Here is a 22,136-nt window from a genome sequence, read left to right on the forward strand (position 1 = left end):
CTGAAACTGTTCTAGTATCCACAATGAACTCATTTAAACAAACAATTGCAACTGGAAACAACATACTCCACCTACAATTCGACTTGCCAAGTGCCTTTGACATGGTTAATCATGAAATACTATTACATATACTAGAATACTTCGGAATAGGAGGCACAGTTCTCAAATGGTTCAAAGGATTCCTGACCACAAGATCATACCAAGTAACAACGAACGCGGACAGATCACCCCCATTGTTACCTGAATGTAGAGTCCCCCAAGGTTCCCCCCTCTCTCCAACCTTATTCAACTTGATGATGATACCTTTAGCCAAACTGCTAGCCAATCAAAACCTCAGCCCCTACATATATGCAGATGACGTCACAATCTACATCCCGTTCAGGCATGAAATCACCAACGAGATCAACCAAAGCCTCCAAACAATGCACACCTGGGCAGATGCATTCCAACTAAAGGTTAACGCAAAAAAAACACAATGTCTTGTACTCACCTCACAACATAACACAAAACACTTCTCCACCATAATCACACCATATTGTTCTCTTCCTATCTCACAAAACTTGAAAATTCTTGGAGACACCATTGACCGAAACCTCACTCTGGATGCCCACGTGAAAAACACGACGAAAAAGATGTTCTACTCCATGTGGAAACTTAAAAGAGTAAAACCTTTCTTCCCGAGATACATCTTCCACACCCTGATACAGTCAATGGTAATAAGTCATCTGGACTACTGCAACGCACTATACATGGGTTGCAAAGAGCAGACTATCAAAAAACTCCAAACTGCCCAGAACACTGCCGCCAGACTCATATTTGAAAAAACTAAATATGAAAGCGCAAAACCCTTAAGAGAGAAGCTCCACTGGCTCCCACTTAGGGAACGCATTGCGTTCAAGATCTGCATGATTGTACACAAAATCATTCACGCGGACACCCCAATCTACATGATAAACCTCGTGGACCTACCTCCAAGAAACGCCACAAGATCATCCCGCAAATTTCTCAACCTACACTTCCCCAGCTGTAAAGGACTAAAATACAAACAGATGCAAGACACCACCTTCTCCTACATAAGCACGCAATTATGGAATGCATTGTCTACAGACCTGAGAACAATCGACAAAACAACTGTTTTCCGCAAATCTCTGAAGACTTATCTCTTCAACAAGGCCTACAATGAGAACCGATAGCCACACTAGTCCCTCTCACCAACCCACTCAGTTAAGAAAGCACACCTTCTATAATTACCCTAACAACTCCCTTCCTTCTTCTTTCTTCCCACACTTAATTTCTACACAATACTAAATGTATTTGCTTTCCTGTAATGACAATGTTTACATACTATGTAAGCCACATTGAGCCTGCAAATAGGTGGGATAATGTGGAATACAAATGCAATAAATAAATTAAAATACACCCACAATAGTAGACAAAATAACAAAATAAATAACAATACAATTACTTCAAATAATTACTTGCCAGCTCTTCAAGGTGGTCAGGTACTCGGCAACCAGCGATGTGCCGGTGAAAAATGAACCCAAGAGGGAATTCATCATTTACAAGTTAACAGTTGACTTGATCTGAAAAGTGACAACTGGAGTCCTTGCCCGGATGGGTGTTGATGTCTATACCTTGACACAATTAAGGATTTGTGAGTTAAGAGTACATCACTCCAGTAGGAGAATTCTGAGACTGGAGCTTGTGCCATAGACTTTGTGCTGATCTGATGTTTGGAAACAATGAAGTGAAAGAATATTTCATTGAAGATTAATAAAACAAGACTGTGATGATGCTGATGATTATATCTACACAGATTAGTATTGATATGTATTCAGATAAAAGTCCTGTTATACGTTTTTGAGTTTACATTGGAATGTATGAGTTGTATGAATGAGAATGAATGCTTGTGGGATGTAGATGATTTATTTGCACAAAAGTGTGAAAATTAAGAACGAATTATTATTGTATATTTTGATAAAAAAATATATTTTTTGCATTACAAATGGTTGTTATATTTTTGCATGATTAATTGGGTACAACCAGTTATTGAATGTAAACCTTTATTTGTATTATGTTTAACAGTAGGAGTTGTTCAGTTAGGCCATACTTGTAAGCTGCTCAAAGGAGGAGTTCGGCATAAACGTTCATGACATCAATGCAGGCATGATTTTTGCAGGATTTGCTCTAGTACTTTAGAATATGGATTTTCAACCCAGTCCTCGAGGCACACCCAACCAGTCGGGATTTTCAGGATATCTCCATTGGGGATGTCCTCAAATCCCTGACTGGCTGATTGTGCCCCAAGGACTAGGTTGAAAACCCCTATAAAGACAAATAGGCAGTGATGTGCCTTCATATAAAGTAAGCCGAAAATAGGTGTCTATGAGGAGCATTTTCGAAAGAAACGTCTAAGTCAGAATTTGGATGTTTTACAAAGACGTCCAAATTCTGAGGCGGAGCGAAGGTCATTTTAGAAAAGATGGACGTCCATTTTTTGTGTTAGAAAATACCATGGACGTCGTTGGATTTGGACATTTTGTGATTTGGATGTCTTTGATTTTCGTCCATTTTCGAAACAAAGATGTCGAATTTTAAAATGTCCAAAGTCAAGCCATTTGAACGTGGGAGGAGTCAGCATTTTTAGTAGACTGGTCCCCCTGACATGCCAGGAGAGCAGTCGGGCACCCTAGGGGGGCACTGCAGTGGACTTCTTAAAATGCTCCCAGGTACACACCTCCCTTACCTTGTGTGTTGAGCCTCTCAAAACCCACTACCCCAACAGTACACCTCTACCATAGCCCTTACGGGTGAAGGGGCACCTATATGTGGGTACAGTGGGTTTCTGGTGGGTTTTGGAGGGCTCACAGTTTCCTGCACAAGTGTAACAGGTAGTGGGGGGGATGGGCCTGGGTCACCTGTGTAAAGTGCACTAAAATACTCCAGGGACCTGCATACTGGTGTCATGGACCTGAATATGACATCTGAAGCTGGCATAGAGGCTGGCAAGTAATATTCTTCACCACACTTTTTGGGGGTGGGAGGGGGTTAATGACCACTGGGGGAGTAAGGGGAGGTCATCTGGTTATTTGGGGCACCTTTCTGTGCCTTATTTTTAATAAAAACAGGTCCAGCTCAAAACATCCAAGTTTTAGTGCTGGACGTTTTTGCTTTGTTCCGTTATGGCTCAAAGAGGTCCAAGTCTTAGGAACGCCCAAGTCCCGCATTGAACATGCCTCTGATACGCCCCCTTGAGATTTGGACATCCTTGCGACGGACTTCCGAGAAAGACATCCAAAATGCGGTTTCGATTATACCGATTTGGACGTTTCTGCGAGATGGACATCCAAGTGCCGATTTATGTCACTTTTTGGACATCCGTCTCTTTCAAAAATGAGCCTGTATGTAGCCTTCACGCATAGTCCACCTGTCATAAATTATCCTCCATGTGTCTGAAATTTATAATACCAACCCTAAGTGGATAACCCAGCTGATACCAAAACTGAACTCACAAATAACTTATGTGAAAAGAAAGGGAAAAGCCTCAGAGGTCCGTTGTAATACGGCACCCTAGCGGACCGGTCTGTGGAATGCTCCTTCAGCGCTCATTCAAAGCTCTATCGGGGCCGTCCACACTAGACCTCAATCTATCATTGCTAAAAACCCATTCATCAATATTTACCCATTATATATCATTTATTTAACCAAAACTGTTTTTTATTTCTTTTATATATAAAATCACATATGACATGCATATGACAAAAGTTGTTTGTGAGTTCAGCTTTGGTATCAGCTGTATTATCCACTTAGGGTTGGTAGTTTGTGAACGTAAGTGTGGATTGTGGGTCAATTTAGTTGAAATTTATAACAAATAATTATAAGATGTCGACAGTGTTTTTTAAGATTAAATTTAAAAGGATGCTTCATAATTTGCTGAAGTTTATGAAAGAGAATCAAGACCAACCCCATGCTTTTGTCTCATATAGAGGCCTTTAATTCATATAACATCTAGTACTGATTTTGGATAACCTTTCTCTAGTACATACAGAGATCTGCTTTACTTTTTTTTGTGCCATTGTTTGGTTTGCAGTTTTTAATTACTGTTTTTCTGATAATGAACCCTGATGATCTACATTTATGAATGCAGTGAGTTGGTGTGCTTGCATAATACTTCAATGGTTTGCTGTAAGGTCTCTGTTGGAAGAAGCTCTTTCTAGAAACTACTTATGTTTCTTGGCTTAACAAGCTATGACCAACTGAGATGAACAATTGAACCTTTAAGTTGCATTATTTTGAGCTTTAAATAATGCTGGTAGCTTTTATGACCTACAGTTTTCTCAAATATGTTAGTGTGCTGTAAAATTCATAGGAGGTTGGACAAGATTTTTTTTTTTTTTGGGGGGGGGGGTGATTTGTGTTTGATTTTGCTGGTTTGTATAATGAAATCTTGTCCCAACTTTCTTTCGTCTTTCTTATCTGGGTTTAGGGCCAAATTCAGTAACTGGCATCCAAAGTTAGGATTACCATATGTCCTCTTTTAAGTGGAAATGTCCTCCCTTTGGACAACCTCAGATATGTCCTCCAGGTTTTTTAATTTTTAGAAAAATATCCTCTTTTGCTTTTATGTCCCTATGACCAACACACCTACCCACAAAATGCCTATTAGTCAGTCTGGACACATGGGAGTGCTAAAGATAGAGAAAGGCATTGCTGATATCCTGTTTTCCCATTGGCTGAGTCTGTCAAAGCAATTTTGTTGTGCAGCACATCTTTAAGCATATGTCATACAAAGACTTTCACACATATCTCAGAAGCCATTCAGAATTATTGAGGGACAAGTATGCTTGAGCTCAAATTTGGTCAAATACAAATCCAGAAGTTTTTGAAAAGTAGATTGTCTACTGCTGTACTGTAAGTCAGTCACTGTTTGATGTGCGTTCATGAACTAAAAGCCATTTACACATTTGCTGTGACTAAATACATCTTTAGCAAAGGTAACAACCTTTGTTGGCGCCGAAACACGGCCCGTGTCGGGTCATTGATTAATAAAGTACTCCTGTTGTCCTAGTTCTGAAGGCCCAGTGTTGCTTTTTTCTTCTGGTTTGTCTGACTGTATACTGTAGTGCCCTCTCTGTCTGTATTAAAGATCATTTACATGCATATGTTGCTACATCAGTGTGTAAATGATTAAAATAGTTTACCACTTAAAGTTTACGCCCCTCTTTCCCCCCAGTAAGAACAATAGTCAGTTTAAAGAGATGTGCACAAAGCTGGCTGCTGAAGAGGAGAGATTTCCTGAAGTTATCCTTTGAATTTAAAAACTGAATTTCATTTTTTTTACCACACACAAAAATATCTAGGCTATAAATGTTTCAAATATGAATAAATTGATACCTGTGATTCATGAATGTTTCATGCATAAAAGTTTTTCTTGGATTTGAAGCTGTATTATTTTTATACTGTTACTGTGACATAGGGTTTAAAATCTTTTGTACAACTTTTTTTTTAACTTCAAAATATTTAAAATGACAAGTTGCTAAATTGATCGTTTTTTATTTTGTCATAAGTACATAAGTATTACCATACTGGGACAGATCAAAGGTCCATCAAACTCAGCATCCTGTTTCCAACAGTGGCCAATCCAGGTCACAGATAGAAACATTTTATGCTGCTTATCCCAGAAATATTTTCCCCAAGTCCAATTTAATAATGGTCTATGGACTTTTCCTTTAGGAAGCTGTCCAAACCTTTTTTAAATTCTGCTAAGCTAACCACCTTTACCACATTAGCAATTAAAGGACATGATTCACTAAAGCTTTTCTTCCATTCTTTGTTTACAGAAGTAAAAAAGCTTTGCAAAACAGGCCCAAGAATTGCTCCAATGCCGAGGCCTCAAATGTTTAGGATAGTTCTGGAACAGAGTTTAAAGATAACTGTGTAACAGAGTGAAAGCTTGTTAAGTACTATCATTACTTTCAGTCCTAAGGGATAGATATTGAAATGGGTTTAACCAGGTCATTAGGCTCCTATCTGCTTAAATCCCAGTGGCCAGCTCTGCCCCTGATATCACAGCACTTAACTGGTTAATGCTGCTGAATATCATCACAGACCGCAGCGGTGCTATCCGGTTAGCGCCGAGGCAACACCAGGAGTTACCCAGTTTGCAGCGATACTATATCGGCTAACTAGGTGAGTGTCTAGAGAAAGCCAGACTAGCAGAAAGTCTGTCCTAACTTTATGTGGGCCCTTACCTAGGTTACTGGTCTGAATATCACCGAAGTCCTGGTGGCAGCGTTATACCTGGATATTCTGCACCGGTATCTGGGTATAAAATGCCGGCACGGCAGCTGTTGTTTAGAAAAAACCCTGATTGACATGGGCTAAATATTGGGCCCTAATTTTTTTTTTTTTTACATTAATTAGAAAGAAGAAAATTTTTATTACTTATCTTTTCCAAATTCAGGGTCATGTATTTTTGGATACATGAGTTTATTTGCCTATCCAAATGGACTCGCAATCTGTTGTACCTGAGGCAACCAAGGGTGAAGTGACTCCCAAGGTCAAGAAATAGGCAATTCATTAACTGAATGCCTGTATTACAAGCCCCTTCAGTACATAAATTTGCAGAATACTAGCACTTAACACATGTTAAATGTATTGCTAACCGCTAACGTACTAATGGGATACCTAAGTGCTATTCTGTAAGGATGCACGTAGGTGGCACAGTACGTAAATGCAAGGGGGCAGACACATGGCAGGCTTTCACTTATGTATGTAATTTACAAATTTCTATAAGATGCGCATGTCCCTGCCACATTTGTGTGGCTGATGTAATTCCAGGCTTGTAAATGTAAGGCGCATCAGTAACGGATTATGCTGATAATCTATAATGAAGCTGGGTGTCCAGATGCCATTATAGAATAAGCTCTCACCATGTGTTAACTTAAGAACATAAGAATAGCCATGCTGGGTCAGATCAATGGTCCATGTATCCCAGTATCTTGCTTCCAGCAGTGGCCAATCCAGGTCACAATACCTGGTACAAACCCTAAAAGGTAACACCATTCCAAGCTACCAATCCCAGGGCAAGTAGTGGCTTCCCCCATGTCCATCTCGATAACAAACTATGGACTTTTCTTCCAGGAACCTGTCCAAACCTTTTTTAAAACCCAGATTTAAACCTTCTTTGTTAAACTGTACAGCGCTGCGTAACCCTAGTAGCGCTCTAGAAATGTTAAATAGTAGTAGATTTGCTAACTGCTTTTACCACATCCTCCAGCAACGAGTTCCAGAGCTTAGATATTCATTGAGTGAAAAAAATATTTCCTCCTGTTTGTTTTAAAAGCATTTCCATGTAACTTCATTGAGTGCCCCCTAGTCTTTTGCACTTTTTTAAAGAGTAAAAAATTGATTCACTTCTACACCACTCAGGATTTTAAAGACTTCAATCATACCCCCCCCCCCCCCCAGCCTTCTCTTTTCCAAACTCAAGACCCTAAACTCTTTAGCCTTTCCTCATATGAGAGTTCCATCCCCTTTATCATTTTGGTTCCATCCCCTTAGTTATGTTCTTGAGGCACCTACACAGAGGCTCCACTGGGAGAAGCAGTATTTGGACCCTGGCTTACCTGATTCACATCTTGCTTCTCTAACCACAAAGCTACTTCTAGTCTAATCATAATTAATACCCTCACATTGAACAAGTTCTCAATCTCAGACAAGGATCAAGACATGACCGTCTTCAGCTCATAGCTCACACTTCAAGTTAAATCTTAGCAATGCAGATGTTAAGAAACATAAAAAAAATGACTGCAGATAAAGGCTATATAGCCCATCCATATCTCCTCCCCCTCCCAAGAGATCCCACATTTCTGTCCCACGCTTTCTGGAATTCAGATACATGCAACTGATACTGCATTTTAAGATGCATCGCCATATATAATAGTGACATATGCACATGTGTAAATAGTAATTTTAGAAAGCCAATATTTGCACATGGATTATTTCAAGAGGGTGCAGTGGGGACATGATGGGTGGGGCTTGTGTAGGACAAAGATTGAAGCATGTATTCTCCATTTCACAAAGGAAATGCACCGTATCTGTTGATTACATATTCCTCCACAAGATCTTCGAGATCCTCTCAACAAAACCTTTTGTGGTGCCTCATTTAGACATAGATGTCTGGACATGATTCATCATTCTATCTTATTGTAACTGGTCCCACCTTATAGAACTATATGTTTAATGAGGAGACATTGCATACTCTCTTACACGTGCTGTTGATAACGAGATTAGACTATGCAAATGTAAACTATGCAGGTTTACCTGGCAATAAAATAAAGAGATTGCAACCTCTCCAAAATGCAGCAGTCAGATCGTTGGGTAACAAATGTAAATATGATCATGTTACCCCGCTGCAAGTTCACTATCACAAGTTGTAAATATAGAGTTTACTTTAGATAGAGGCGTGATAGAGGTATATAAAATAATGAGTGGAGTGGAACAGGTGGATGTGAAGCGTCTGTTCGCGCTTTCCAAAAATACTAGGACTAGGGGGCATTCGATGAAACTACAGTGTAGTAAATTTAAAACAAATCAGAGAAACTTTTTCTTCACCCAACGCTTAATTAAACTCTGGAATTCGTTGCCGGAGAACGTGGTGAAAGCAGTTAGCTTGGCAGAGTTTAAAAGGGGGTTAGATGGTTTTCTAAAGGACAAGTCCATAAACCGCTACTAAATGGACTTGGGAAAAATCCACAATTCCGGGAATAACATGTATAGAATGTACATTTAGGAAGCTTGCCTGGTGCCCTTGGCCTGGATTGGCCGCTGTCGTGGACAGGATGCTGGGCTCGATGGACCCTTGGTCTTTTCCCAGTGTGGCATTACTTATGTACTTAGGTTTTTACTTTGGCCCACAAGACTTTCTGTGAATCAAAACCACCATATTTGAGTTCTTTGGTCATTCCATATAGCCCAGGCAGGGTACTCAGATCTATGCAAGACTTTAGAATAGTTACACCATCAAGAACTAGAGTAAGGGTGGACTGGGCAAGGGAAAGAGCATTCTCTTGTCTAGCACCACATTTGTGGAATGATACAGAAATTAATTTCTAGGATAAGCAGCATAAAATGTATTGTACTTTTTGGGGATCTTGCCAGGTATTTGTGACCCAGATTGGCCACTGTTGGAAACAGGATGCTGAGTTTGATGGGCCTTCAGTCTGTCCTAGTGTGGCAATACTTATGTACTAAAAAAGTTTAAGGCTATGCTTAAAACTCTTTGTTTTTGTCAGGCTTATAATGTTAGTGGTAAAGAGGAAACAAGGATGTATTAGGATACAGTCAAATGTGAAGGTAATATCCCTATGTATACTTTTGTGAGTGGGTTTCTTGAGATATTGTGATTAGGCCTTTTCTATCATATTAAATGGTGTTGCTTTGTTTTAATTGTGTTATTGTGTATTTGTTAACCGCCGTGATCTGAAAAAGCCAGGCAGAATATAAAATTTTTATAATAAACATAAACATTTACGTCACACCAAGCATTTAAGAAGAATCTGAAGACCTATCTGTTTGAAGAAGCTTTTGATACACTAACCCTTAGCTGTTCTGTTTTAGGATACTGTTGGTTAGGCTGAGCCCTATGAGACACACAGATTGATACCGCACTGGAGACACATAGTTTACTGTAGTTTCAACAATTTTATTTTGTCTTTACGTATTGTATTTCTTTTTACTTTTTCAAATTTTTATTGTACACTGCTGTGACGGTCACCTTTACAGCACTATATCAAATCTAAATAAACTAAACTTTAAAAAGTGCTCATTTCCTCCAGGTCTTTACACAAAGGATTAAGACAGAGGCTGGAAAATGAACCTGCGCACGTCCAAAATGCACGCCTACACCAGTGCAGGCCATTTTTTGGCATGCCTTAGTAAAAGGATCCCATGGTTTGGGGCTAGCCATTAAATATTCAGCAGCAGTTAACTGCCTAACTCAAAGCTGGCTATGTTGGGGGCGTTCCGGGGGTAGAGTCAGCACTTGGTCACTTAACTGCTGATATTCAGCCCTTAAGCAACCATGTTTAGCGCATAAATGGGACTTCATAAAAGTGCTGAATTCCTACATATCAACTTAAGCGGGCTATGTGTTAGCCGGCTCAAAACTAACTGGATATTCAAAGCTGAAGCCTGGACTTTGAATATTCAGGAATAACTCCGTTAGTGATGAGCAAAACACTCGCTACCACTTGCTGAATATCAGGCCCTTAGAATATTAGCATGTACTTGCGTCTCTGTATACATGCCACTAAATCAATAACTGTCCAGATCATTTAGGACATCCGGAAGGCTGTCTTAAATCTGTCTGGAAAAGCTGTCTACTACTACTACTACTACTATTTAGCATTTCTATAGTGCTACAAGGCATACGCAGCGCTGCACAAACATAGAAGAAAGACAGTCCCTGCTCAAAGAGCTTACAATCTAATAGACAAAAAATAAATAAAGTAAGCAAATCAATCAATTAATGTGAACGGGAAGGAAGAGAGGAGGGTAGGTGGAGGCGAGTGGTTACGAGTCAAAAGCAATGTCAAAGAGGTGGGCTTTCAGTCTAGATTTAAAGGTGGCCAAGGATGGGGTAAGACGTAGGGGCTCAGGAAGTTTATTCCAGGCGTAGGGTGCAGCGAGACAGAAGGCGCGAAGTCTGGAGTTGGCAGTAGTGGAGAAGGGAACAGATAAGAAGGATTTATCCATGGAGCGGAGTGCACGGGAAGGGGTGTAGGGAAGGACGAGTGTGGAGAGATACTGGGGAGCAGCAGAGTGAGTACATTTATAGGTTAGTAGAAGAAGTTTGAACAGGATGCGAAAACGGATAGTGTCTAGATAGTGACTGAATATCGCCACCATTAGGATAGTCTTGGCACCTTGTCGCTCTATCCAGATAGTCAGCTTTCCTATTTAAATTGATAGGCCACTGAATACTAGGCATATAGATAAGCACATAAGTCATCTGCCTCAAATTTTATACATAGTTTATGTTCACATCTAATTTCTAAAGGGAAAATATTCCAGAGTTGGCTACCTGATACGAAAAGACTAAAATGAGCACCTGTTTATCTCCCTTTGCAGTCTGAGGCTTGTTGGTCTCCATTATGTAATGTAATGTAATCAATAAAAGCATGTACACCAACGTATAGAGAAGGTCTGCCTGAGAAAGGCGAAAAATGTGATTTTTCTTGCATATATGAATGTGGTGCATAGTGAAGGTTGGCATTTTGCACAGCATTGGAATGAAAAGCCAGGTTACTTAAAATGAAATAGCCTGACAGAAGTATCTGTCATCTGCTTCTCTTTTGCAGTTATTTCTGACTGTCATTTCTGTTGCCAAGTCCCTTTTCATCTGCCATGCTGAAATATGTTTGTTTATTCTCTTTCTTTAAATGTAGCTCGCAAGCAGGAAATCATCAAAGTCACCGAGCAGCTGATTGAAGCTATTAATAATGGAGATTTTGAAGCTTACACGTAAGTTATGAGGAAGAGCTATGCTTTTGTAGATTTGCTTTTTTTTTTTCTCTAGTTTGGATTATTGCAGGAACGAGGATGAGCAGGTGGTATTTCTGTCTCTGGTGTTCAGAGAGAGGATATATTTGGAAAGCACATCTTTCCTCTCCTTGAGTGTGAACATAGATCTCCCAGAAGCGGGGAGAATGCCAGCGCTGCCACTGCAGTGTTACTGAAGGTCTGCAGAAAAATGTTGTGACAGACCTAATAGGTATTTAATACTCCATTTGCCTACTCCCTGTTTGTTATCCATCACTTAGTATCACACTTTGTTGTTTTTCATCAGATAAAGGGTGAGTTGTCATGGAAATGAATTTTCTTTGCCAGTAATAGTGCACATTGTGTAAACATAGAGCACACATGTATTTGCAGTGGTTTTTGCATTCATGATGGTTCGCACATGCGTGCACTGTGGGGAAAGAGTGCCCACGCTTTAAAAAAAAAGTATGTGCTCTCTCCCTGGATTCTATAAGGATCACCCAGATTTGTGCATGATCCTAAGTTGTGCACTGAACTAAATTAGTTAGGGGCCCTTTTACTAAGGTGCGCTGAAAAATGGGCTGCGCTAGTGTAGTCGTGTGTTTTGGGCGCGTGCAGATCCATTTTTCAGCACGCCTGTAAAAAAAGGCCTTTTTAAAAATTTTTGACGAAAATGGACATGCGGCAAAATAAAAATTGGAGCGTGCCCATTTTGGGTCTGAGACCTTACTGCCACCCATTGATTTAGCAGTAAGGTGTCACGCGTTAACCGTGCAGTAATTGGCTATCCTCATAGAATAACGATTACCGCCCGGTTTCTGCTGCGCGCCAGAAAATTTTAAAAAATTTAGGCGCGCTTAGCAGACGTGCATAAAAATCGAAATTACCGCCCAGGCCATGCAGTAGCCAGACGGTAACTCCAAATTGACGAGTGTTGGGCACATGTAGGTGCCTATGCATCTTAGTGAAAGGGCCCTTAATGAGCCTTAACACTGGCTGCTAACAATCAATTATTGGTGCTAATTGGCACTAATTTGGAGTTGCTTAGGCAACTGCCTATGTGCAATTCTATAAAGCACTGCACCTAAATTCTCTCATAGGCAAGCCAAAATGGAGAATGGGCATTCTCATGAGTTGCGTGCGGTGTTACAGAATTGGGGGGATGCTCATACAACTTGTACACCAGGATTTGCACCTGGTTTCAGCAGGCGTTAAGTCCCTGGTGCCTTATTTTAGTCACGGGAATCAGCGCTTATCCTAAGTGCCCTTTATAAAACAACGCTAAATGCCAATTTTTCCCAGTGCCCCAATTTGGCCACCATTTATTGCATCTAGTCCTATATTTGCATAGGTGGATTTTGATAAATGGCGCTCAAAATTCAGCATCATAAATCACTATAAAGACTTCTGTGTGTATATACCTTATATTTAAAAGCACAAAACTTTATTTTCAAAACATGGATATAAAAATCTCTTATCATCCCACCCTTTGATAAACACAACATTTTTACAATCACCAAACCCACAGATTTCATGAGAGGCATTGTTATTCAACATTCAGGTTATTATAACCTTTTACAAAGTCTAATATTTTTAGTACAAATAATTCTCTAATTCAAAAAATACATGTACTTAACTTGTTTGTGATACTTGTAGCAGTCCCAAATGGCTTTCACATGCCATTTACATGCTCTTGATACTTAAAAAAGGGTAGAGTTTCTCATACGAAACTATTAGTCCATCGACTGATCCAATCTGTAATGTTCCATATATCGATCTCGTGGGCCCTTTTACTAAGCCACTTAGGCGCCTACGCACGCCCAAAGCATGTCAATTTGAAATTACTGCCCGGCTACTGTGTGGCCCGGGCGGTAATTTCATTTTTTTACGTGTCCACTATGCACGCCGGAAAATAAATTTTGTTTTCCAGAACACGGGCGGTAATCGGCATTTGAACGCGTGTTAACCATTACCACCCAGTTAACACGTGAGACCTTACTGCTTAGTGAATGGGTGGTGGTAAGGTCTCGGCCAAATTGGACGCGTGCTAATTTTCATTTTGCCACACGTCCATTTTCAGCCCTCCAACAAAAAGGCATTTTTTTTACAGGTGCACTGAAAAATGGATCTGTTCGTGTCCAGAACACGTGCCTACACTAGCGCAGGCCACTTTTCAGCGCACCTTAGTAAAAGGGCCCCTCAATGAACAAATTCCATCATGCAGGTATCTTCATTATATAATTACTAAGATTTTCTCCTCCAAAATCTCTCTTAGCATCCATAAAAAAAATTTTTATCCAAAATCAGATATCATCTCAAGATCTTGTCTTAGAATCTCAAAATTAGAAGCTCAAAATTCAGCACCACAAAAAATCAGCACTAAGCGGGATTCTATAAAGGGCCTAACTTTTGGTGCCACACTTAACGCCTGATGAAACCTAGTGTAAGTGCTGGTGCCCAAGTTAGGTGCACTGTGGCAGTATTCTATGACAATGATAATAACTATTCAGAATGCCCCTGATATGCTCGTGTTCCTCACATGGCCACGTGCCCTTTTGACTTACAAGCTAGTAGCGTTAGGCACTGTGTTTTATAGAATAATGCACCGCCATATGCGTGCACAAATTTTAATGGGTGCCAATTAACATCAATAATTGGTTAGTACCCAATTATTGATGTTAATTGGCTCAGCCAATTAATTGGCACACGCATCTTAGGAGCAAACCCAAATGTTTGCATACAAACCTAGACGCTATGGGGAGAGTCTGTGTACGGCGCCTAAAAAAATTGGTGCAGAAATCAGTGCCAACTAAGCATATTCTATAGGTGGTGTGGTATATAGAATACGCTTAGTTGGCATCCTAGCGCCTAAAACTACACACATCCATTTACACCAATGAAAATGTGGCATAAATCCTGACGCATAGATTTAGGTACACTGGGCCATAAATTTCAGAATGCCCACAAAATGCCCATTTTCCCAGCCATAACCACGCCCCTTTTTGCCTGCTCACGTTAGAAATTAGGCGCACTACATTACAGAATGCGCTTAGTGAGTTGTGCGTATAAATTCTAATTAGTGCCAATTAGAGCTCATTATTGCTTGTTAAGAGCTGTTATCAGAGCTGATTAGCTTGTTAAGCCAATTAAATTATGTACATTGTTATAAAATATGCTTGGAATTCAGTACGGATCTCTAGGCACACTTTATTGAATCTGGGTGTATATATAGAATCTGAAGGATAGTGCACAGTATTACACATTTTGTGGCTGCACATCGCTGGTAGAAATTGGAGATATAGGGGTAATAGAAGTACTAGCTCCCAGGTATCAGTGGCCATGTTCATTAGTCTCTCATGTAATAAGTGCTTTGTTTTGAATAGTACAGATTGTTTTGAAATGATATATGGCTGGAGTGCTTTAGAGATGTTTGTGCCTTTATAAAATGGACACTCAGAATCAGACCTGACTGTGCACAAATTTGTATGTACTATATTGCAACTTCCCTACTCCACCCAAAATGCCACCCCCTGGAAATGCCTATACAGATTGCAGAAAAGCAGGTGCACTGTTTTCCAGATGCCTATATATATATATATAGTAAACCCCCCTGGAGTCTCTCACGTGTCCTGAGGCCCTCTAGTGGATCTTGTCCTGTCTCACATACTCTCCGCCCAACCTCACTAGCACTTGGCTTCTTGAGAAGGATTCAGACAGTTTTCATTTACAGCATCCTGTAATCCCAGCCTCAATATTTAGACTCCCCTTTCAACTCAGGGTAACTGGTCCGTCGTTTCCCCCCCAATTCTGGAAATTCTTCCCCACTGCATCCTTTGGTAACTGGTCACCCTTTTGGTACTCCGGCTGAGTCCCTGGGACACCCACCCTCCTTAAGAATATAACCAGGGTTTCTCTGCTTCCAGAAATATGCAAATTAGTCAAGTAAATGCAAATACAATTTATTAGTACTTGGCGCCAGTCTTGTGGGGGAACAACTTCTTTCCAGCTTATTATTCAATTGGTTTCTTCTTTACTGAGCCCACTCTCTTGGGGGACCTGGGTCTCAGTGTAAAACAGCCACCTCCCCTGGATAGGACTTTCTTTACTCTCTTTAACTCGACAGTCCTATCCTCCACCCCGCGGCTGTTAGTTACTTTCCAACAATACACAGTTGCATCAATATCTTGTCCATAGCCTGATAAGTACCTTCATGGCTTTTATAGTCTCCTTCTCTCCCAAGAATCTCCTCCATTAGTCTTCAGGCTCCTCCAACTGGCTTCAGGTCCCCCATCTTCTCTCCCTTTCCTTTTCTCAAAGGAGAGTCTTTATAGGGTGGCCAATAATCCTCCCCACCTCTTTAGACCTCGCCCCCCCCCCCCCCCCAGCTCCAGAAAGATCTGGGTCTAGAACTCTCTCTCAGTACCTTTCCCTTCCCCGCTCTGACAGTTCCCCCCGGTGGCTACTTTGAGGAAAAACCCGGTCCTATGACCTGAGCACCCTCTAGCTGTCTTTTTGGGTAATTACCCTGAATTCACCTTGGAGCTCCCTCTACTGGCACCTTCAGGTCATTACCCAGCTATCTCCTTGGAGCTCCCTCTAGGGACAGTATCATGCCTTTTCCTGATTTCCTGTATAAATACGGTCCTGGAGGATGCTGTGCTCGCTTTTGAGAAGAGATGTAAAACCCCACAAACCCAATATAGATCTCTATTCTTGGAAACATGGGGAGTAATTTTATAAGATGAAGCCTAGGTCCAAGTAGTAAAAAAAAACACCTATTTTATAAAAGATACATACGTACCCATGTGTTTTTATGAAATAGGCTTCCAGAATCGGCCCCTATAGCGTGCAAATGCCAGCACACACATTTACACCTTCCCCGAATTTTCTGTAAATGTGTACATTTGCTCTATATATGTACCATGTATTGTATAAAATACACAATTACATTGCTACTTGCCCAAACTACACCCTGGGGAAGCCTGTACATATATCTTGTAAGCAGGCAGACATATACCCATGTTAACAGCTGTACAGTTTTAAGAAACGATTTCTCCGCACATAAAACTAATGCTTTGTTCACTTTAATGCAGTTCAGCTTTTCCATAATCTTTTCTGCAATAACGGATATACCATTTAGTGCCTTATCCTGTGTTTGTTTATCATGGTGTATTTGATTAATGACTTTTTTCCTTTTTTAAATGTTATGGTTTTCAAGTTTACAAATATTGTAATACAAGCAATACACTTGTTATAGAGCAAGGGGTACAACCAAATAAACAAGGAAACAAATCCAGAAAGAAAGAAACGCCAACACCATGGATAGCCCTACTAGCTCACACTAACTAGATAATCACTAGACCAGTTTTAGGACATCCCTTGATCACTAGATTCATGAAAGGTCTATATCACACTAAGGGGCTCATTTTCACTTCCACCCTCCCATCAAACCTCCTTTGGTGGTATGGCACCTCCACATTGTTCTCACTTCTTTCTTGAAACCTCCGTTTGAACCACTCCATTCTTGTTCTCTAAAATTCCTAACTTCTAGAGTATTGTTCCTGATAGCTCTTACTTCTGCCAGAAGAGCCGATGAGCTCCAAGCCATTATGGCAGTTCCTCCTTACACCAGATTCTACCGTGACAGGGTTGTACTTTGAACCCACCCCAAATTCCTCCTAAAGGTTGTTTCGGAGTTTCATCTCAATCAATCCATTATTCTGCCTGTCTTCTTTCGTAGACAGCATTCTCCTGGAGAAGCAGCAAACGTGCTCTGGCATACTGTCTAGAACGCACAAAGCCTTTTCTGCAATCCTCCCAGCTCTTTGTATTCTTTGATCCTAACAGATTAGGAATTCCCAGAACCAAGCATACAATCTCTACTTGGATGGCTGATTGTATCTCCAAGTATGCTCAGGCCAGGCTGAGCCATTCTCCAGCCGTATGTATGCCCTCCTTGCAGTTGGCACTATAGCTGTCCTTATAGAGTGGAGCTTAGGACACCTTCGCACATAAGTGCTAATTTTTCCCTCTTTTTTTGTGGGCAAGGAGCACCTTCCATGGGTGCCTAGATATAGAATCCAGCTTTAAGAAGATAATTTTATGTCAGGGTGCCTGTAGATACCTACTTAGGTGCTATTTTATAAAGACACACAGGTGACCATGTATCTTTTTAAAATACCAGCGTAAGTAGCAGAATTCACGCCTTCCTTTCAGGTGCAATCATTTAGACCTGCTCACGTAAATTAGTGTTTTGTGTAATCTTTTCATATACTTGTAAACTCAACCCTCTCTTTACCCAGTCTCTGCCCCTGTACACACCAGCAAAGTATGCACCACCATGCCATAGCACACACACTTATACCATTCACGCCCCGTGTTTTGACAAGTGCCTGCATCAGGGATCCTATAGCCTTATTCAGTCTCCAAATAGTAAAGTTGTATCTGAAAGATGTATCCCAATAGTAATCCACTTATGAAGACTGATCTCAAACCAAAGGTAAATGAAACTCCTTGTCACTGAAGGCGACGCAGGCATTGGCTGAAACACGGACCATGTCGGGTCCTTCAATAAAATTTCTTCCTTGAATATTTTGGTCCCACCTGGTTGTTCTATCTGAGGCCCTCTATTATATAAGATATCCAAAGTACCCAGCTCTGACTAAAGAGTCAAAACCAGCAGCTCATATAAATAAAAATACAGACCATCGTATGTGGGGAATATTGTGTCAATGTGAGATCACATGCATTGACTAAGTCCCAAGACATAATCATCAGTCCTTCAAAATTCAGAGAAACTAATAAGAAACAAAAATTAGTTATTATCTAGTGATTTCTTCTTGTGATATGGTGACTTTAAAAATTCTTCATGCATGCAAATCCAAGTCCCTTCCTGCATTCAAATTGCAAAAATATATAAATTCTCCCAATTGTAGAATCTTCCAAAATGGATCCACGCTTCAAGCTAGTTCTCTGTATCAAGGGAGTTCAAGATAAACTGTATAAAATATGTATGTTTGCATACAAATTAACCCAGGAAATTAGGACATGCCAAAGTGTAGGTGTAAATGTATTTACATAAATTCCTTGGACTAATTTTCAAAGCAGAAGTATGTGCATACTTTGTGTTGAAAATTCACCAGTACCTGCACAGGGATAGAAGGGCATAATGTATAATTCAGGAGAGAATAAAGTTTTCTGCACAAATCTTGCTCAGTATCTGCACATGGCAACCCTGTTGCATGAAATCTATTCCAAATCTTAGCAAGGTGACACTACAGTTGACATATGGTTGAAAAGAAATGGAGGAATACATACTGGCTGCACATCACCCAGAATAAAATGGGGTCACCTGTAGTTTACACTAGGACTAATGATAGTGGTAGTAATAGTTCAGATAATGCAGATGGAGGCCATGGGTCAAGGATCTACTGCCGCAGGAGATAAAGCATGGAAGTTAATGAAAATATTAAGAGGATTAACTACTGTTAAGTGTACCTATTTATAATTAAGAGAACCTCTACAGATAAAGAAGTGACAATGTACTGCTACCTTTATGCTCCAAAACCTATCTTTAGATCAAGAGGGTATACAAAAACCAGAGGAAAAAGGAATGAACTCCAGAAGAAAGCTCTCTGTGGCACAATGCAAGTACTGCGGTGAGAGTTAGCAGTAAATTTGAAGGATTAAGATCATACTCCACATATCCTGGTTTAGGAGTGAGTTCATTTACTATCATGGTATGTGCAAACCAACCCATTTGGAGGCATTACCTCCACCAACCCCTATCCCGTCAAAAATAAAGTTCTGTATATCATAAAAATCTCATTGTAGATTTCTAGAAGAACCAGTCAAAATGACAAACCTGTTTTGAAGAAATTCACAAATCTCTACTCCTTTTTTAGTTATCCTCTGATACCACGTGTATGTATTTCTCTCTTTAAGGGGCCTTTTACTAAGCTGCGGTAAAAAGTGGCCTGTGGTAGTGTAGGCGTGGGTTTTGGGCACGCGCAGAATTATTTTTCTGTGCGTCTATAAAATAGGCCTCTTTTTTTCCCTGAAAATAGGCGTGCGGCAAAACCAAAACTTGCTGTGCATCCATTTTGGGTCTCAGACCTTCCCGCCAGCCATAGACCTAGCGGTAAAGAATTTGGGCAGTAATGACCTATGTGCATCAGATGCCACTTTGCATGCGTACGCTATCCTGCTTATAATCGAAAGAGAAAAACGCCTATATTGCGACCCAAATCAGGAGATAGACGTTTATCTCCCAAAAACGAATAAATCGGTATAATCGAAAGCCGATTTTGGACATTTTCAACTGCACTCCGTCGCGGATGCGGACAAAGTTGATGGGGGCGTGTCAGAGGTGTGGCGAAGGCGGAACTGGGGCGTGGTTATTGGCCGAACAGAGATGGGCGCATTTCACCGATAATGGAAAAAAAGTATGCGTTTTTAGCTAGAATTTCGGACACTTTTCCTGGACCTTGTTTTTTCACGAGTAAGGCCCCAAAAAGTGCCCTAAATGACCAGATTACCCCCAGAGGGAATCGGGGATGACCTCCCCTGACTCCCCCAGTGGTAACTAACCCCCTCCCACCACAAAAAAATGATGTTACACAACTTTTTATTTTCACCCTCAAATGTCATACCCACCTCCCTGGCAGCAGTATGCAGGTCCCTGGAGCAGTTGTTAGGGGGTGCAGTGGACTTCAGGCAGGTGGACCCAGGCCCATCCCCCCTACCTGTTACACTTGTGCTGCTTAATGCTGAGTCCTCCAACCCCCCCCCCCCAAAACCCACTGTACCCACATGTAGGTGACCCCCTTCACCCCTTAGGGCTATGGTAATAGTGTAGACTTGTGGGCAGTGGGTTTTGGGGGGATTTGGGGGGCTCAACACACAAGGGAAGGGTGCTATGCACCTGGGAGCTCTTTTACTTTTTTTTTTTTTGTTTTTGTAAAAGTGCCCCCTAGGGTGCCCGGTTGGTGTCCTGGCATGTGAGGGGGACCAGTGCACTACGAATCCTGGCCCCTCCCACGAACAAATGCCTTGGATTTGGTCATTTTTGAGCTGGGCCGCTTTGGTTTCGATTATCGCTCAAAAACGCCCAGCTCAAAAAACGACCAAATACAACGCATTTGCCTGGCACAAACCGTATTTTCGCAAAAAAAGATAGACGTCCATTTTTTTCGAAAATACGGTTCGGCCCACCCCTTCACGGACCCATTCTCGGAGATGGACGTTCTTACACATAGGCGTTCGCGTTCGATTATGCCCCTCCACGTGCGCCAGAAAATATTTTCCGGATGCGCGTAGTGGATGCTCGCAAAAAATGAAATTACCGCAAGAGCCACGTGGTAGTCGGGCAGTAAGTCCATTTTGGCGCACGTTGGGTGTGCGTAGATGCTTATGCAGTTTAGTAAAAGAGGCCCTAAGTCTTTACGCCTTTATACCCCCATACAGTCTGTTCCTTTATCATTCTTGTCACACAATTCAGTTTGTTAGTTTCATAAATGCTTTTGCTTTGGCTCCCTATTAAAGTATGCTCTCCATTTAAGATGTTATTATTGGTCTTCTACGTAACAGTGAGCTGGACTACTTAGGGGACAATTCGAAAAGCAAGGCTGCAACAGCCCATCAAACCAGGGAGCCCTATCGGTGGTCCCTGTGGTTAAAAATGGTAAAAACAGGTAAAATCTGTGCAAGGGCCTTTCCAGTGGTGTCTCCTACTTTATGGATCAGGTCACTGGAGGGTATTGTGCTTAAGCTGGATTATTTTCTTTTTCATAAAATGGTGAAAGCCTGACTTTTCCATGCTAGGCTCACCTAAGAAGGAGGGCTTTTTAGTCAGCTGATTAGCTTTTTAGTCAGCTGATTATTGCTGTTCATATTTATTTTATTTTATTTTATCGTTTGTTTGTTTTAATGAATTGTTGTTTGGCTTTTGATTTTTTTGTAACTTGTACATGACTCAGGGCAGCCTTGATTTGGCTGAAAAGATGGTTTGTAAATCTTTAATCAATAGACAGTTCAATAAATAAATTGAACACATTTTATTTTTCCTCTGCAGAAAGATCTGTGACCCAGGCCTTACTTCCTTTGAACCTGAAGCTTTGGGGAATCTTGTAGAAGGCATGGATTTCCACCGCTTCTACTTTGAAAACGGTACATACTTACCCCATATTGGGCATGCAGTTTCGTAAAAGCACATTACTGTTGGTAATTAGTATAAGGTCCCTGTGTGCATACTTTTGCCCACAGCCAAGGCATTCTCGAAAAGGAGGGGAGGAAGGCACACTATGCCCTGTTGCATATAGAATTGGCTTTTCAAAAGAATGAGTATGTTTTCCTGAAAAACTGTACACATCAGATAGGTGTAAACATGTGCTGATCTTTTGTACTTTTCCTGAGGGAATTCTCAAAGCACAAGCCTGCGTGTATTTTCAGTCCGAAAGTCTGGAAGAGTCCACAGAGTGAAAAGTATGTAGTGCAGTCAGCACAAGGAGGTACAGTCAGGGAAGTTACAGCCCGTGAGAAGTCAAACTCATATGTCAATTTTAAAAATACCATCAAAATGGATACCTAATTAA

The 22,136-nt window shown here is 40.9% G+C and overlaps 1 protein-coding gene across 15 annotated transcripts in view; it reads left to right on the forward strand.

Moving 5' to 3' along the window:
• The window catches only part of CAMK2D (calcium/calmodulin dependent protein kinase II delta), a 559,079-nt gene that overhangs the window by 522,538 nt on the left and 14,405 nt on the right, over positions 1–22,136 (forward strand). For all 15 annotated transcript variants that reach the window (XM_030190831.1, XM_030190832.1, XM_030190818.1 and 12 more), the window contains 2 exons: positions 11,451–11,526; positions 21,617–21,711. In XM_030190831.1, the coding sequence (XP_030046691.1) occupies positions 11,451–11,526; positions 21,617–21,711 (171 nt within the window). The remainder of the gene's footprint in view (positions 1–11,450; positions 11,527–21,616; positions 21,712–22,136) is intronic.

This window comes from Microcaecilia unicolor, chromosome 2, assembly GCF_901765095.1.
Source record: "Microcaecilia unicolor chromosome 2, aMicUni1.1, whole genome shotgun sequence".
NCBI classification, from domain to species: domain Eukaryota; kingdom Metazoa; phylum Chordata; class Amphibia; order Gymnophiona; family Siphonopidae; genus Microcaecilia; species Microcaecilia unicolor.